The sequence below is a fragment of the Zophobas morio genome, unplaced genomic scaffold, assembly GCF_036711695.1.
Source record: "Zophobas morio isolate AGI-343-1 ecotype UQ-CSIRO unplaced genomic scaffold, CSIRO_AGI_Zmor_V1 ptg000018l, whole genome shotgun sequence".
NCBI lineage: Eukaryota > Metazoa > Arthropoda > Insecta > Coleoptera > Tenebrionidae > Zophobas > Zophobas morio.
In genome coordinates, this window is record NW_026972123.1 from 4,993,232 (window position 1) to 5,010,302 (window position 17,071).

The 17,071-nt window shown below is 33.1% G+C and overlaps 3 protein-coding genes across 3 annotated transcripts; all 3 read left to right on the forward strand.

The window, feature by feature from the left end:
* Nucleotides 1-1,605: 1,605 nt before the first annotated feature.
* LOC135130809 (uncharacterized) lies at nt 1,606-6,094 on the forward strand. Its single transcript, XM_064058231.1, has 16 exons — nt 1,606-1,840; nt 1,997-2,392; nt 2,437-2,777; nt 2,825-2,893; nt 2,947-3,118; nt 3,169-3,342; nt 3,396-3,555; nt 3,779-3,897; nt 4,092-4,280; nt 4,330-4,542; nt 4,591-4,776; nt 4,826-5,166; nt 5,214-5,282; nt 5,339-5,510; nt 5,561-5,734; nt 5,785-6,094. The coding sequence occupies exons 1-16, from the start codon at nt 1,696-1,698 to the stop codon at nt 5,943-5,945; spliced, it is 3,081 nt and encodes a 1,026-aa protein (XP_063914301.1). The 5' UTR covers nt 1,606-1,695; the 3' UTR covers nt 5,946-6,094.
* Nucleotides 6,095-9,324: 3,230 nt separating this feature from the next.
* On the forward strand, nt 9,325-11,713 carry LOC135130810 (probable cytochrome P450 4d14). The gene is made up of 8 exons (XM_064058232.1): nt 9,325-9,475; nt 10,157-10,306; nt 10,355-10,540; nt 10,590-10,930; nt 10,978-11,046; nt 11,103-11,274; nt 11,325-11,498; nt 11,549-11,713. Exons 1-8 carry the CDS (start codon nt 9,325-9,327, stop codon nt 11,707-11,709), a joined length of 1,404 nt encoding a protein of 467 aa, XP_063914302.1. The 3' UTR covers nt 11,710-11,713.
* Nucleotides 11,714-12,650: 937 nt separating this feature from the next.
* Nucleotides 12,651-14,661, forward strand: LOC135131070 (probable cytochrome P450 4d14). Its single transcript, XM_064058598.1, has 7 exons — nt 12,651-12,895; nt 13,072-13,467; nt 13,512-13,852; nt 13,900-13,968; nt 14,018-14,189; nt 14,239-14,412; nt 14,465-14,661. Exons 1-7 carry the CDS (start codon nt 12,751-12,753, stop codon nt 14,623-14,625), a joined length of 1,458 nt encoding a protein of 485 aa, XP_063914668.1. The 5' UTR covers nt 12,651-12,750; the 3' UTR covers nt 14,626-14,661.
* The last annotated feature ends 2,410 nt before the right edge of the window (nt 14,662-17,071 follow it).

The following is a 17,071-nucleotide window of genomic DNA, read 5'->3' on the forward strand; positions in this document are numbered from 1 at the left end:
AAAAAATTGGAGATATTGAAAAATCCCAAAATTGGAACAACGAAAACTTGAGAAATCGAAAAACTGAAAAATCGATAAATTGGAAAGAGGAAAAATCGAAAAATCAAGGAATTGATTAATCGAGAAATTGAAAAATGTAAAAATGATTTTTTTTTTAATTGCAAAAATTGTAAAACTGAAATATCGAAAAATTAAGTAAACTAAAAATCGAGAAATCAAGAAATCGAAAAATTGTAATTCAATTTTGTTTTATTTTTCCACAAAAATTTCGATGTCGAAGATAAAAATTCAACACGGATTCATAGACCATAGGTACACTGTTACTATTTTTTAATTTATATAACATTTATTTGACAAAATTGTAGAACTGAAGAAACGAAAAATAGAAACATTGAAAAACTAGAAATCGAGAAAAAATTAATGAATCAAAGAACGAATTAAATCGAAAAATGTTCGTCAAGTCCAAAAACTAACATTCAAAGATCGAAAAATTAAAAAATTCCAAAAACGAAAAATTGAAAAAGTGAACAACTCTAATAAAAATTATAATTATTATTACATATCTAAAACGAAAACTAGAAAACCTGCAAATCAAAAATTGAAGAAACGAAAAATTGAAAACAAAAAAAATTGAAAAATCCAAAAACTGAAAAATTTCAAATTGAGAAAAAGAAAAAATATAAAAACTCGCGCGTTAAAATATCTCGATTATTAATCACCTTTATTAACAAATTATTATTATTTTATTATTAAGACCCACCACTGACCCGGAAATGACCAGCATTCAGGCAAGATTTCTATCATTACGGGTATTAAGACCAATTGTAGGTGAAACGAAGTTCACGGGGCAGCTAGTTGTAAGTATATATAAAATCTTTGTTGATAAAATAAAGTGTGAATATTTTAAGGAATGTCTCTCTTATTTACACATTTATCTTTCTTGATTATCTAAAGAGGAAAAGCACTTGGCACAGTATCTGTCTTATCACCCCGTAACTAGTTGAACTAATTTCTAAATTTTCCGTGGCTTCGAACACAGAAAAGATTTCGCCATTATATTGTTTACTGCAGAAAATCCAACACGTTTTCTTATCTAACGTGAAGAATTTACATTCGTATATTTAACACACGACAAGGCCGTCTCTGTTACAATATAAATTCCAAGTAAAATTATAAAGCGATTTATTGTCTTTGCTTCTTTAAACAGATACTTTATAGTCGTCCTGCGGTAAAACCCATATATGCAGTGAGCAGCAAAGGGGGGGAAAGGACTGATTTCTCTGCCACTTTGACATTTTAAAATATTTTAAAATTTCGACTTTGAACCTAAATATTTCGACTTATCGACTTTGGATTAGTTTTTCTAGTGGACCAATCGCTCTTGCGCAAACGCGATTTTTTTCATAATTTTTGACCATCCAGTTTCGCCAGAATTGCGATAAATAAATACGTCTTAATTAAAATCAGATTTTCAATGTATTATCTCCAACTTCACCTTTATCTTATTGTTATTTTTAAATAGTCAAAAACCACTCGAGCGCAAATGATACACACTTGGAGCAATCTTTAAACTTTAGTTATGTTACATTTTGTTGTTTAAAATAAGAAGCTGTGATATTTTTCGTATTAATACTAATTTATCACAACAAAACCAGTTTATAAAACACAACCTTGACTGTTCAGTTTTTAATAATTATGTTGGTAGTTGCAGCTTTTATCCTAACAGCCGTTTTATATTTTGTCTTCAAAAAACATCATACGGAAAATGGGTTACATAAATTTCCCGAACCCCCGGGAAATTTCTTCGTAGGACACATACTGCAAGCACCGTCTACTGAAAGTAATGTATAATGTTTTCTTCTGGTGCTTAGTCGTGTACATTCTCCTTGTGATCGAAAATATTTTAATTCACAGTTAGCTCTGATTCTCTGAGGTTGGCGTTATTGTTGTCAAAACTAACTTCGTTTTAATTAATGGTCCCTAATGTGTGCTTCAGATGCAATAGCAGTCACAAGCAAGTTTCTCGACTACGGAAAGACTATCAGACTGAGGTGTGGTCCAGCTGCTTGTCCCATAATCGAAGGCCTCGTAACGAAAGATTACAACCTCATCGAATTCATTCTAAGCAGCAACAAAATCTTGACGAAATCTGAAAATTATAAATTCTTGAGCGCTTGGTTGAGAAACGGACTGTTGTTGAGCGATGGCGATTACTGGAAAAGACACAGAAAAATTTTAACCCCGGCTTTCCATTTCGAGATACTCAAACAATTCGTAGATGTTTTTGAATCGGTGGGGGACATTTTCGTCAAAAAATTAGAAAAATATGAAGGAATGTCAAGCGTGGATTTACACCCACTGGTTATTCTTCTAACGCTTGACATTATCTCTGGTAAGTGCGTTCTATGTACTTCGTTTTTGACAAACTCGTTACAGAGACCGCCATGGGTACGAAAATTGACGTCCAAAGTGGCCACAACTCACACTACTTGAAGAGTGTGAAAGAAATTTGTAGAATCGTCATAGAAAGAGCTTTTTCTCCGATAAGTGCGTTCGACTTTAGTTTCTGGTTATGTAAAGACTACTACAAACAAAAGAAAGCGTTGAAGGTTTTACACGGTTTTACGTCAGAGGTGCTCAATTCCAAAAAAGGACAAGTTTTTGAAAAGACAACGAAAAAAATGGCGTTCTTGGATCTGCTTTTGAAGTTTTCTCGCGACGATGATGTTCTTAGTTACGATGAGATTCGCGAGGAAGTTGATACTTTCATGTTTGAGGTAAAATAGTTAGTTTTTGGAATTTGTAAACGTGTGTAAATTTCTAGGGACATGACACAACAGCTGCTGGTATTTGTTTCATATTGTATTGTTTGGCTGACCATCCTGATGTCCAGGTGACTAAATTACGTTATTATTTAGAATATAATTATAGTTTCGTTATTTTTAGGCGAAAGTGCTCCAAGAGCAAAAAGCGTTGTTCGGTGATGAGAAAAATCCAGCGGTGGCTTATTCAGACTTACAAAACATGAAATATCTAGAGTGCGTTATCAAAGAAACCTGTCGGTTGTATCCTCCAGTTCCGGTAATAGGACGATATACAACAGAAGAAGTCAATTTTGGTAAATTTTGAAATCCTCTGGTTATTTTTTTTAATTTGAAAATTTTTTAGAAGGTTATTTAATACCCAAAAGAACTAATATTGTTTTGTTTATTTACGCTTTGCATAGAAATCCGGACTTTTTTCCGGAACCGGAAAAATTCAGACCCGAAAGATTCGAAAATTTTCACACTTCTTTTCCTTATGCCTATATTCCCTTTAGCGCCGGTGCTAGAAACTGTATTGGTTTGTCTTTTGTGACATTTTTTTGTGGTAAAAATTGTAATCAGCACTTGCAGGTCAAAAGTTCGCCATGTTGGAAATGAAAAGCGTCATTTCGAAAGTTGTTAGACATTTTGAAGTTAAACCAACTCAGCCCAGACACGAACTGAAACTGTCTGTGGAAGCGGTTTTGAAATCAGTAAATGGAATTAAGGTTGTGTTGAAAAAGCGACATTAGTTTTTTTAATAAAATATGACATCAGTGTGTGTCGTTTTGCATTTTTTATAAGTTCCTTAGCAACTGAAAACACGAACAGAAAAATTATTAAATAACACATTAAGCCAAAAATTGAAAACAGTTAAATTTGCTTTGAAAAAGATTGAGCTGATCGCGTTTCCATGAGATATTTCCCTGTCATGGTTAAATTTTGTTACGAAAGAAACCCATACGCCGCCCCAGTACGACGCCTATGGGTTCTCGTATGTACGGCGATGATGACTCATCGTTGATGTCGGCAGCCGGGTGGCGTTCGCTAAAGAAAATCCTGGAAGCGGAACTCGAGATTATTCAGTCAGCCAGTCAGGCATTAAACAGTTTAAAAAAAGTGACTTTCATGTACTGGTTTTCAGATTCAGATTCTTACCAGCCAACTTTTATAAATGTAAACAGGCTTTAATAGATAGAAACCGATTAAAATTAATTATTAATAGCATATTAATGTTGTACCTTTCAGGGTTAACAAGTGGTACATCTAATTATCTGGAGTAATAAGCAATTTGCAAAGTGTATTGGTTATGTTCGTCAGTGCACTTTGCCATGCTGTTGTATGCAGTAATACTCGCATTATTTTGCGTATATTTGTATCTAAATAAATCTTCAAATCGAAATGATTTATGTAAATTTCCTGAACCTCCAGGACATCCACTTTTAGGTCATTTGTCCACTATAACATCAACCACAAGTAAAGTATTCAAAAATTACAAAAATATATTTCGATTTACTAAGTTTAGGCGTAATATACAACTTATCCCAGTATATCGAAAATTATGGCAACACTTTGAAAATGAATATAGGACCATCAGTTTTTCCCTTATCGAAAAGTCTGGTGACCATCGACTATAAATTTGTTAAATTCGTTTTAAGCCAGAATAAAATTTTGAAAAAATCACTAAATTACAAGTTCTTGCGACGCTGGTTGGGAAATGGATTGCTGATAAGCGACGGTAAGTTTTCAATTATAACGACGAAACAAACGATTTGGAGGATTTTAGGCGATTACTGGAGAAGACACAGGAAAATTTTGACACTGGCTTTTCACACTGAGATATTGAAAGATTTTGTTGGAGTTTTTGAATCAATGGGTGATGTTCTGATCGCAAAATTGGGAAAGTATGACGGTAAATCCAGCGTTGACGTCCATCGTTTGGTCACTTTGTGTACCCTAGACACAATCTGTGGTAAATACAGCCTAATTAATGTTTCAGTGTTTCGAAAATTCTGTCCCAGAAACTGCAATGGGTACAGAAATGAACGTCCAAAGTGGGGAAAATTCACAGTATGTGCAAAGTGTGCAACAGATGGGTCGAATCGTCATTGAAAGATCCTTGTCGTTAATGAAAGTTTCGAAATACACATTTTGGTTGTCCAGAGACTACTACATTCAGAAGAATGCACTAAAAATTTTACACGGTTTTACGCTAAGTGTCATCGATTCCAAAAGAACCAAACCTGTTGAAAAAGCAACCAAAAGAATGGCTTTCTTAGATTTGCTTCTAAAAGTCTCCCACGACGAAAATATCCTCACGATCGGTGAACTTCAAGAAGAAGTGGATACGTTTATGTTCGAGGTACACGAGTGTGGTTTCTCGACTTTTTCAATTTTGTGGTTTTTAAGGGACACGATACAACAGCTTCTGGTATTTCTTTCATTTTGTATTGTTTGGCCGACCATCCTGAAGAACAGGTTGTCAAAAATTGCTTGTTTTTCAGTTTTACCTATCCAACTCTTTTTATTTCTAGGAAAAAGTTCTGCAAGAGCAAAAACAACTGTTCGGAGACGAGAAAAACCCCCCAGTAACTTATTCAGATTTACAAGACATGAAATATTTAGAATGCGTTATTAAGGAAACATTTCGTTTGTATCCTCCAGTGCCAATTATTGGAAGATACACAACAGAAGAAATTAAATTTGGTAAATTGTAAAATTTAGGGGACACATTTCTAACCTTCCAAATATTTTAGACGATACTGTAATACCCAAAAACACCAACATTGTTTGTTTCATCTACGGCTTACACAGAAGCTCGGAATTTTTTCCAGAGCCGGAAAAATTCAAACCTGAAAGGTTCCAAAATTTTAACAGTGCTTTTCCTTATGCCTACATTCCGTTCAGTGCCGGTCCAAGAAATTGTATCGGTGCGTATTCCTCACACCGCTTTCTTCAATTATGATCGTGATTTTTACAGGTCAAAGATTCGCCATGTTGGAAACGAAAAGCATAATTTCGAAAATCGTGAGGCATTTTGAAATAAAACCAACTTTGCCGAGACACGAGTTGAAATTATCAGTGGAAACTGTCCTGAAATCGGTCAATGGAATTAAAGTTACACTTAAAAAACGAAAATGATGCAGTTGGTTTTTGTTTGATTGCAGTAATTGCTATTTATACCTTTATAGCTCTTATGTCTAGAAATAATCATGCTGGAATTTAAAGAGATTACGTCTTAGGCTAATCTCCCTAGGTGGCAAATTCATTTGTAAGAAATTTGTAGGTTAGCACCATCACGAAATTTAATGATTAAAGTTCAAGATTGAATCAGCAATTTTTATTTCTGTTATTTTGGAGACGTTTTTTTATCACTTCACTCTTTTAGATATTCCTTTAATCTTTAAATATAAAAATTTACAGTTGACCAACATTTCGTTAAACCTGACAACTGTGAACCTGATTTTACTGCGCCTGTTACTGAAAAAAAAAAACTAAATTCAATTGTTTTATGCTTCCTGGATGTTTAACATACCAGCAGGTCGTTACGGACGCAAACTCTCAGTTGGGTCCCCGCTATGCGGTAGAAACCGATAGCGTTATGTCATCTCGACTTCTATTCTAGTCTGCATCATTTGTGCAGAAAGCGCGATAAATCCTGCCAGCTCGACTAGGAAACGCGCACTCCGCTTCTGCCACGTATTTCGGTGTTATTTAATCTCAACTCCATTTAAATGTTTAATTTCTATAACTCTGATATTAACGAAAACTGAACAAGCGTTAAAGTTCAAAAGAACAATAAACAACATTTAAATTCGACATACACTCTTGTGAAATTTGAAACAACAATAATTCTTATCTGAGATTAAGATTGGACACCAGACAATTTATATGATGGATACATTAATCAACAAGATATTTACAAAACAAAAAAAACAGCAAAGGTTTTTAAAAACAAAAAAGATCTGGTGTGAAATAAAACTTGTATAGATAAAAGTTACATTAGATTAGGAACTACAGAGCATTGAAAGTTTACGTTCAATTTAAATTACACAACAAAGAAAATTAGTGACGCAAAAATTGTGTGAAGTGAAAAGTTGCAAATCTAACAAAATTACATGAGTTTTATATTTTATGTCCACTCGAGTTATTGGTTAAATTTTTAAAAGTGAAGTTATGTAGCTGCATTGTGGGCCATCGTTGTACATTCCCCCAAACACATAAACAAAAAATTGGTCTAAAGAGTTTAGACAGTACTTCCCTCGCTGTCGGAAACTTGACGACTGCATGCCTATTGTGTTTTTTTTCTCATTACATTTTTGTAGTGGGAATTTAAAAAAAAATTGCGATGACGTCATCAACATTTTTGCAAGGACACGTATATCAGTTGGGATAGATGTAGTGTAATACTAAGAATAAAATTATTATATTCTCAAATTTTCGGGAAAATGAATTGGGTCGTTTGAATATTGATTTGTAATAATCAATAAAATAACGAAACAATTTACTCACGTATACCTACGTATCAGAGGCAACTGAAAATCGTGTATGTATAAACATTGTTAATTTAAGATGACAGGCGTAACAGCATACGTGAGAGCCAAACACAGAAACTGTAAACAAAACGACCGTCGGTTTTATTGCTTCGACTTCCGCTTATTATATAAAACATTGGGTTTTATTTTAATTCTTGACGGTGAAATTCACAATTGGTTGATTATAAACATGTCTATTTCACATTCGCGGAATCAAGTGAACGCATAAAACAAATGCAGGTCTGTAATGTTAAAGTCGATGTAAATAAGCGTGCTACCCTTATGTTTCAACCGAGTTTTTCCTTTAACAAATTTTGTGTCTACCAAATTGGGTTGGTTGGGGTGTAATACTAATAATAAGTGTTGCCTTTAATTTAATCAATAAAATAAATTGACTTCATTAATTTTTTTGAACCACCTCTTAAGAAAATCTAAAAAATTTGAATGGAATGATAAATCACAAGTACAAACTCATCATATTTTTTGCATTTTAGATAGGATTTATTCAGCAAAATTTAAGGGTGACGTCATCAATTTTTTTAGGAGGGATGAACAAATACATTTTGAACAAAAGTTTACCATGCTTATAATAACTTTAAAATATTCCCAAGATTTCAAAGCATTCGGTTTTGTAATTCCTGATTAAATCGATAAAATAAATTCACGCCTTCATTAATTTTTTTGAGTCACCCTGCATATGCAAATCCAAAAATATGAATGGAATGATAAATCACAAGTACAGACTCATCATATTTTGTACATTTTAGATACGATTTATTCGGAAAACTTTTGAGCTGACGTCATCAGTTTTTTGTAGAAGATAACCAAATATATTTTGACTAAAAATTTATTATGCTCTTTATAACCTTAAAACATCTGCAAGATTTCAAAGCATTCGGTTTTGTAGTTCCTGATTAAATCAATAAAATAAATTTACGCATTCATTAATTTTTTTGAGTCACTCTGTATATGCAAATCCAAAAAATATGAATGGAGTGATAAATGACAAGTACAGGTTCATCATATTTTGTACATTTTAGATATGATTTATTCGGCAAACTTTCGAGCTGACGTCATCAAGTTTTTGGAGGGGATAAGCAAATATATTTTGACTAAACATTTATTATGCTCTTTATGACCTTAAAACATCTGCAAGATTTCAGAGCATTCGGTTTTGTAGTTCCTGATTAAATCAATAAAATATATTTACGCATTCATTAATTTTTTTGAGTCACCCTGTATATGCAAATCCAAAAAATATTAATGGAGTGATAGTTCACAAGTACAGACTCATCATATTTTGTACATTTTAGATATGATTTATTCCACAAACTTTTGAGCTGACGTCATCAAGTTTTTGGAGGGGGTAAGCAAATATTTTTTGACTAAAGATTTATGATGCTCTTTATAGCCTTAAAACATCTGCAACATTTCAAAGCATTCTGGTTAGCAGATTAAAAATTAAATTTCAAAATGTTGTTTTATAATTTTGATTTTTTTTCCAAAAATCTGGACGTTTCGGGTGAAAAGTCGATTCAGAGTTGTAAACTACATGTGTAGGACTATGTTATTTCATACAATTGAAAACCCATTTACTATGTACAATTTTGAAGTGACGTCATCGCTTTAGTGGTGGGGATGATTCGACAAATTTTGGTTAGCGTTTTACCATCTACATGATATTCTTAATATAAGTACAAAATTTCACAACAATCGGTCGAGTACTTTCGGAGATTATCTGTCTAATAAAAATCCGTGACAACAGACGGACAGACGGACAGACGGACGGACAGACGGACAGACGGACAGACGGACAGACGGACAGACGGACAGACGGACAGACGGACAGACAGACGGGAATGGGAGACCTATTTCTTCGTCTTCTAGGGGTCATGAAAGATCGAGAAAACGTAAAAGTAGAGAGTCGGCCGACGGACTCGATTACAATACTTTCTTTGCTTACGCTCGGGAAGTAAAAACATAACATGCAATCTGGCGGTTCAAAATGGCGTTGGACAAATGCGTCGTTCAAAAAAATGCGTCAAAAGACGATGTACGGCGATGATGACTCATCGTTGATGTCGGCGGCCGGGCGGCGTTTGCTAAAGAAAAGCCTGGAAGCGGAACTCGCGATGGGTATTCCAGAAAGACCTCGATCGCCGCACATCTAGAAGGAAGTGTGTGTTTAAATAAAGGCGACCTTCGGGAACGATTATTATTTCGATCATTCAGTCAACGAGTCGAGTCCAGCGAGTGTCGAGAAAATCCATACGTCTTGCCCAAAAATGTTAAAAATGCAGCCAGTCAAGCATTAAACAGTTTAAATAAAGTTAGTTTCATTTACTGGTTTTCACATTCAGGATACAGTTATGGCTTTCCCACCAGCCAACTTTTATAAATGTAAATTGGCATTTAATAGACAGAAACCTATAAAAATTAATTAATTAATAGCTCATTAATGCTGTGCATTTCAGAGTTAACAAGTGGTGCATCTAATTATTATCTGGAATAATAAGCAATTTGTAAAGTGCATTGATTATGTTCGTCAGTGCACTTTACCATGTTGTTGTATGCATTAATACTCGCATTATTTTGCGTATATTTTTATCTAAATAAATCTTCAAATCGAAATGATTTATGTAAATTTCCTGAACCTCCAGGACATCCACTTTTAGGTCATATCTCCACTATAACATCAACCACAAGTAAAGTATTCAAAAAGTACAAAATTATATTTCGATTTACTAAGTTTAGGCATAATATACAACTTATCCCGGTATATCGAAAATTATGGCAACACTTTGAAATTAAATATAGGACCATCAGTTTTTCCTTTATCGAAAAGCTTGGTGACTATCGACTATAAATTTGTTAAATTCGTTTTAAGCCACAATAAAATCTTGAAAAAATCACAAAATTACCAGTTCTTTCGACGCTGGTTGGGAAATGGATTGCTGATAAGCGACGGTAGGTTTTGAATTTCAGGGACGAAAGAAACGATTTGGAGAATTTTAGGCGATTACTGGAGAAGACACAGGAAAATTTTAACACTGGCTTTTCACACTGAGATATTGAAGGATTTTGTTGGAGTTTTTGAATCAGTGGGTGATGTTCTGATCGGAAAATTGGGAAAGTATGACGGTAAATCCAGCGTTGACGTACATCGTTTGGTCACTTTGTGTGCCCTAGACACAATCTGTGGTAAATACAGCCTAATTAATACTTCCTTGTTTCGAAAATTATGTCCCAGAAACTGCAATGGGTACAAAAATGAACGTCCAAAGTGGCGAAAATTCACAGTATGTGGAAAGTGTGCAACAGATGGGTCGAATCGTCATAGAGAGAACCTTGTCGTTAATAAAAGTTTCAAAATACACATTTTGGTTAACTAGAGATTACTACATTCAGAAGAATGCACTAAAAATTTTACATGGTTTTACTCTAAGTGTCATCGATTCCAAAAGAAACAAACCTGTTGAAAAAACAACCAAACGAATGGCTTTCTTAGATTTGCTTCTAAAAGTTTCCCACGACGAGAATATCCTCACGATCGGGGAACTTCAAGAAGAAGTGGATACGTTTATGTTCGAGGTACACGAGTGTGGTTTCTCGACTTTTTCAATTTTGTGGGTTTTAAGGGACACGATACAACAGCTGCTGGTATTTCTTTCATTTTATATTGTTTGGCCGACCATCCTGAAGAACAGGTTGTCAAAAATTGCTTGATTTCGAGTTTTACCTATCCAACTTTTATTTTTTCTAGGAAAAAGTTCTACAAGAGCAAAAAGAACTGTTCGGAGATGACAAAAATCCACCAGTAACTTATTCAGATTTACAAGACATGAAATATTTAGAGTGCGTCATTAAGGAAACATTTCGTTTGTATCCTCCAGTGCCAATTATTGGAAGATACACAACAGAAGAAATTAAATTTGGTAAATTGTAAAATTTAGGGGACACATTTCTAGCCTTCCAAAAATTTTAGACGATAGTTTAATACCCAAAAACACCAATATTATTTTTTTCATCTACGGCTTGCACAGAAGCTCGGAATTTTTTCCACAGCCGGAAAAATTCAAACCTGAAAGGTTCCAAAATTTTAATAGTGCGTTTCCTTATGCCTACATTCCGTTCAGTGCCGGCCCAAGAAATTGTATCGGTGCGTATTTCTGACACCGCTTTCTTCAGTTATCATTGTGATTTTTACAGGCCAAAGATTCGCCATGTTGGAAACGAAAAGCATAATTTCGAAAATCGTGAGGCATTTTGAAATCAAACCAACTTTGCCGAGACACGAGTTGAAATTATCAGTGGAAACTGTTCTGAAATCGGTCAATGGCATTAAAGTTACACTAAAAAAACGAAATTGATGTAGTTGGTTTTTGTTTGATTGTAGTAAGTAAGTTTATTCAATTGTCCTGGATGTTTAGCATACTTGTCACAGTTTTCGTATTACTGGTTGCATATCGATCAAGAAAAAACATGTAAGTGAATATAAAAATCTTTGTAGATAAAATAAAATGTGACTATTTTAAGAAATCTTGTCTTCCTTATTTACACGTTTATCTTCTTTGATTATCTAAAGAGGAAAAGCGCTACAGGGAAAATGGCACAGTATTTTTCTTATCACCCCGTAACTAGTTGAATTCATTTCTAAATTTTGCGTTGTTTCCGAACACAGAAAAGATTTCGCCATTATATTGTTTACTGCAGAAAATCCAACACGTTTTCTTATCTAACGTGAAGAATTTACATTCCTGTATTTAACACACGACAAGGCCGTCTCTGTTACAATATAAATTCCAAGTAAAATTATAAAGCTATTTATTGTCTTTGCGTCTTTAAACAGAAACTTCATAGACGTCCTGCGGTAAAACACATTATGCAGTGAGCAGCAAATAGGGGGAAAGAACAGATTTTTCTGAAACTTTGCAATTTTAAAAGACATTAAAATTTTGACTTTGAACCTAAATATTTCGAAAGCCGGTTGCCTTATCGGCTTTTTCTCTCCTAGACCGATCACCCTTGCGCAAACAAATTTTTTTCATAATTTTTGACCATCCAGTTGACGTCTTAACTCAAATGACATTTTCAATGAATTATCTCCATTATAGATAATTCTACGTTGCCGGCATATTTTTTTTTATTTGAAAATTTAGAAGAAGACAAATTTGTGGAATTTACGACATGTCTAAGGCAAGATAAATTACATTGAAACAGTTACAAATACTTTGATTATCGTGTCAACTTCACCTTTATCTTATTGTTTTTTTTAAATAGGCAAAAACCACTCGAGTGCAAATGATACACACTTAGAACAACCTATAAAGTTTAGTTATGTTACATTTTGTTGTTTAAAATTTGAAACCAGTTTATAAAACAGAACTTTGACTGTTTAATTTTTAATAATTATGTTGTTAGTTGCAGCCTTTATCTTAACGGTTGTTCTATACTTTTTCTTCAAAAAACATCATACGGAAAATGGGTTACATAAATTTCCCGAACCCCCGGGAAATTTCTTCGTAGGACACATACTGCAAGCACTGTCTACTGAAAGTAATGTATAATATTTTCTTCTGGTGCTTGGGCTTTATTGTAACACTATACAAAGTACATTCTCCTTAAATAACCTTGTGATCGAAAATATTTTAATTCACAGTTAGCTCTGATTCTCTGAGGTTGGTGTCATTGTTGTCATGATTTCAATTAACGGTCGTTAATCTGTGCTTCAGATGCAATAGCAGTCACAAGCAAGTTTCTCGACTACGGAAAGACTGTCAGATTGAGGTGTGGACCTGCTGCTTGTCCCATAATTGAAGGCCTCGTAACGAAAGATTACAACCTCATCGAATTCATTCTAAGCAATAACAAAATCTTGACGAAATCTGAAAATTATAAATTCTTGAGGGCTTGGTTGAGAAACGGACTGTTGTTGAGCGATGGCGATTACTGGAAAAGACACAGAAAAATTTTAACCCCGGCTTTCCATTTCGGGATACTCAAACAATTTGTCGATGTTTTTGAATCGGTGGGGGACATTTTCGTCAAAAAATTAGAAAAATATGAAGGAATGTCAAGCGTGGATTTACACCCACTGGTTATTCTTCTAACGCTTGACATTATCTCTGGTAAGTGCATTCTATGTACTTCGTATTTGACAAACTCGTTACAGAGACCGCCATGGGTACGAAAATTGACGTCCAAACTGGCCACAACTCCCACTACTTGAAGAGTGTGAAAGAAATTTGCAGAATCGTCATAGAAAGAGCTTTTTCTCCAATAAGTGCATTCGAATTTAGTTTCTGGTTATGTAAAGACTACTACAAACAAAAGAAAGCGTTGAAAGTTTTACACGGTTTTACGTCAGAGGTGCTCAGTTCCAAAAAGGGACAAGTTTTTGAAAAGACAACGAAAAAAATGGCTTTCTTGGATCTGCTTTTGAAATTTTCTCGCGACGAAGATGTTCTTAGTAATGATGAGATTCGCGAGGAAGTTGATACTTTCATGTTTGAGGTAAAATAGTTAATTTTTGGAATTTGTAAACGTGTGTAAATTTCTAGGGACATGACACAACAGCTGCTGGTATTTGTTTCATCTTGTATTGTTTGGCTGACCATCCTGATGTCCAGGTGACTAAATCACGTTGGAAATTAGGATTTATATTGTCGTTATTTTTAGGCGAAAGTGCTTCAAGAGCAAAAAGCGTTGTTTGGTAATCAGAAAAATCCAGCGGTGGCTTATTCAGACTTACAAAACATGAAATATCTAGAGTGCGTTATCAAAGAAACCTGTCGGTTGTATCCTCCAGTTCCGGTAATAGGACGATATACAACAGAAGAAGTCAATTTTGGTAAATTTTGAAATCCTCTGGTTATTTTTTTTGATTTGAAAATTTTTAGAAGGTTATTTAATACCCAAAAGAACTAATATTGTTTTGTTTATTTACGCTTTGCACAGAAATCCGGATTTTTTTCCGGAACCGGAAAAATTCAAGCCCGAAAGATTCGAAAATTTTCACACTTCTTTTCCTTATGCCTATATTCCGTTTAGTGCTGGTGCTAGAAACTGTATTGGTTTGTCTTTTGTGACATTTTTTGTGGTCAAAATTGTAATCAGCACTTGCAGGTCAAAAGTTCGCCATGTTGGAAATGAAAAGCGTGATTTCGAAAGTCGTTAGACATTTTGAAATTAAACCAACTGTGCCGAGACACGAATTGAAACTGTCTGTGGAAGCGGTTTTGAAATCAGTAAATGGAATTAAGGTTGGGTTGCAAAAGCGACATTAGTTTTTTTTTTTAATAAAATATTATATTACAATCGTCCACCCGCTTTTTTTTAAATCTAGCACTACCAGTGAGTACTATTAAAGAGGAGAGTGAATTGGCAGAACATTTCTTCATCACCTGAGAACTTGTTTGATCAACAGACCGGAGTGCGCTCAGGCCAATGTCGACTCTAAGTGCTCAGAATTCCTGCGAGAAATAGATATTATTTAGATGTTTTATTTACAAACATAATATCACATCTCACATGTTTCACGTGATTTTGACATGCACTATTTTTTTGCTTAACTAAGAATTAATTCTTTAATTGTGTTTGATACTAACAAAACGTCCTAAATTAGCGTAACCGTAATCATGCAATAGATTTTTTTCGGAAAAGTGCAGTTATTTTTATGTTTTAGAATTAGAAACCTTGTGTTCTATTTTGTATTAGTTTTCCCATATTTTTAGTCACAGTTTTGGTAGTTATTTATTTTTCAAACACTGTGTGAGATTAAGATCGGTAAAATTTTTAGCAATAACCCTTTCAGTGATCCAAAAACTGAAAAATTGAAATATCGAAGAATACAAAAATTGAAAAACCGAAAAATTAAAATATCGAAAAATTGGAAAAATCAGAAATTGAAAAGTTCCCAAAACTGATAATGTTGAAAAAATTGAGAAATCTAAAACTTGAAAAATCGGGAAATCTAAAAATCTAAAAGTTGAATATTTTTAAAAATCGATAAACCAAGACGGTAAAATTAAAAAATCGAAAAATTAAAAAATACACATATTGAAAAATTTTAAATTTAAAACATTGAAAAATTCAAAATCGAAAATTTGGAAAATCGAAAAATTAAAAAAGAAATTGAAAAATCAAAAGTAGAGGAACTGAAAACTCGAGAGATATCGAAAACCCTAAAACCTTAAAAATTGAAAAGTTAAAATACTGGAAAGTTGAAAAATTGAGAAATCGAAGTACCTTGAAAACAATCGAAAAACTGAAACATCTAAAGTTTAAAAAACGAAAAATTGAAAATAAAAAGTAAAATTCGAGAAATCAAAAAATGGAGAACTCGAAATACCAATAAATGCCAAAACGGAAATATCGAAAAATTGAAGTATCGAAAAAATGAGAAATCACAAAATTGAACGAAATATCCAAAAATTGAGAAATTAAAGACATGAAGACATCCAAACATCAAACAATCAAAGAAATAAAAATTAAAAAATCTAAAATTTAAAAATCGAAAAACTGAAAAGTCAAGAAATCTACAACTCGAAACTCGAAAATTCAAAAAATTGGAAAATTGAAAAATCGGATATCAAAAATCGACAAATCGAAACATCGAAAAATTCAAGAATTCACCGAAAAATCGAAAAATCAAAAGATCGAGAAATCGAGGAGTCGAAAAGTCGATAAATCGAAGAACCAAAAAATTGAGAAACCGAAATAGGCCAAAATTAAAAAATCGAAAATTTAAAACTTCGGAAAGTTGAAAAATTAAGATACACAAGAACTGAAAACTCAATAAATCTAGAATTTCAAAAAATTGAAAAATTAAACTATCGAAATGTAGAAAAATTGAGAAGTCGAAATACTTATAAAACTGAAAATCTAGAAAATAAAAAATCAAAAGTCGAAGAATCGAAATATTGAAGAATCCCAAAACTGGAAGAAATATCCAAAAATTGAGAAATTAAAAAATACGAAAATCTACAAATTGAAAAACCAAAAAAGCAAAGTCGAAGAATTAAAAAAAAATTAGAAATTTTGAGAAGTCAAGAAATGGGAAAATAAAAAATAGATGAATTGAGCAATCGGAAAATTGACTATTTATCAGCGTCAATTCGAAAATTTTAAAATTAAAAATCAATAAACTGAAAAATCGAGAAATCGAAACTTCAGAATTAAAAAAATTAGAAAATTGAAAAATCGGATAATTCAAAAATCGAAAAATCGAAACATCCAAAAATTCAAAAATTGGGACATCGAAAAATCCAAAAATCAAAAATTCCTGAAATCGAGGAGTCGAAAAGTCGAAAAATTGGGATACCGAAATAGGCCAAAATTGAAACATCGAGAACATAAAGCTTCTGAAAATTGAAAATTTAAAATACAGAAGAACTGAAAATTCGAGAAATCGAAAAATCCAGAATTTTAAAAATTCTAAATATAAAGCAGTAGAAAAATTGAAAAATCTAAAGTTTAAAAAACGAAAAACTGAGAATCCAGAAAATAAAAAAATCCAAAAATCCAAAAATTGAAAAATCGAAAAATCGAACTATTGAAAAATCCCAAAACTGAAAGAAATATCCAAAAATTGAGAAATTAAAAAACTGGAAAATGGAGAATTCGAGAAACCAAAAAAGCAACGCCGAAAAATCTAAGAATTAAAGAACTGAAAAATCGAGACTTCGAGAAGTCGAGAAATGGGAAAATCAAAAACTGAGAAATCGAAAAATC

Bases quoted from the DNA above. Each gene is read 5' to 3' on its own strand.
- LOC135130809 (XM_064058231.1), top strand. From the start codon at position 1,696: ATGTTGGTAGTTGCAGCTTTTATCCTAACAGCCGTTTTATATTTTGTC. The intron at 1,841-1,996 runs GTAATGTATAAT...TGTGTGCTTCAG, and splicing joins GCAAGCACCGTCTACTGAAA to ATGCAATAGCAGTCACAAGC. The intron at 2,894-2,946 runs GTGACTAAATTA...CGTTATTTTTAG, and splicing joins CTGACCATCCTGATGTCCAG to GCGAAAGTGCTCCAAGAGCA.
- LOC135131070 (XM_064058598.1), top strand. From the start codon at position 12,751: ATGTTGTTAGTTGCAGCCTTTATCTTAACGGTTGTTCTATACTTTTTC. The intron at 12,896-13,071 runs GTAATGTATAAT...TCTGTGCTTCAG, and splicing joins GCAAGCACTGTCTACTGAAA to ATGCAATAGCAGTCACAAGC. The intron at 13,468-13,511 runs GTAAGTGCATTC...AACTCGTTACAG, and splicing joins AACGCTTGACATTATCTCTG to AGACCGCCATGGGTACGAAA.
- LOC135130810 (XM_064058232.1), top strand. From the start codon at position 9,325: ATGCAATCTGGCGGTTCAAAATGGCGTTGGACAAATGCGTCGTTCAAA. The intron at 9,476-10,156 runs GTATTCCAGAAA...AATTAAATATAG, and splicing joins GGAAGCGGAACTCGCGATGG to GACCATCAGTTTTTCCTTTA. The intron at 11,499-11,548 runs GTGCGTATTTCT...TGATTTTTACAG, and splicing joins CGGCCCAAGAAATTGTATCG to GCCAAAGATTCGCCATGTTG.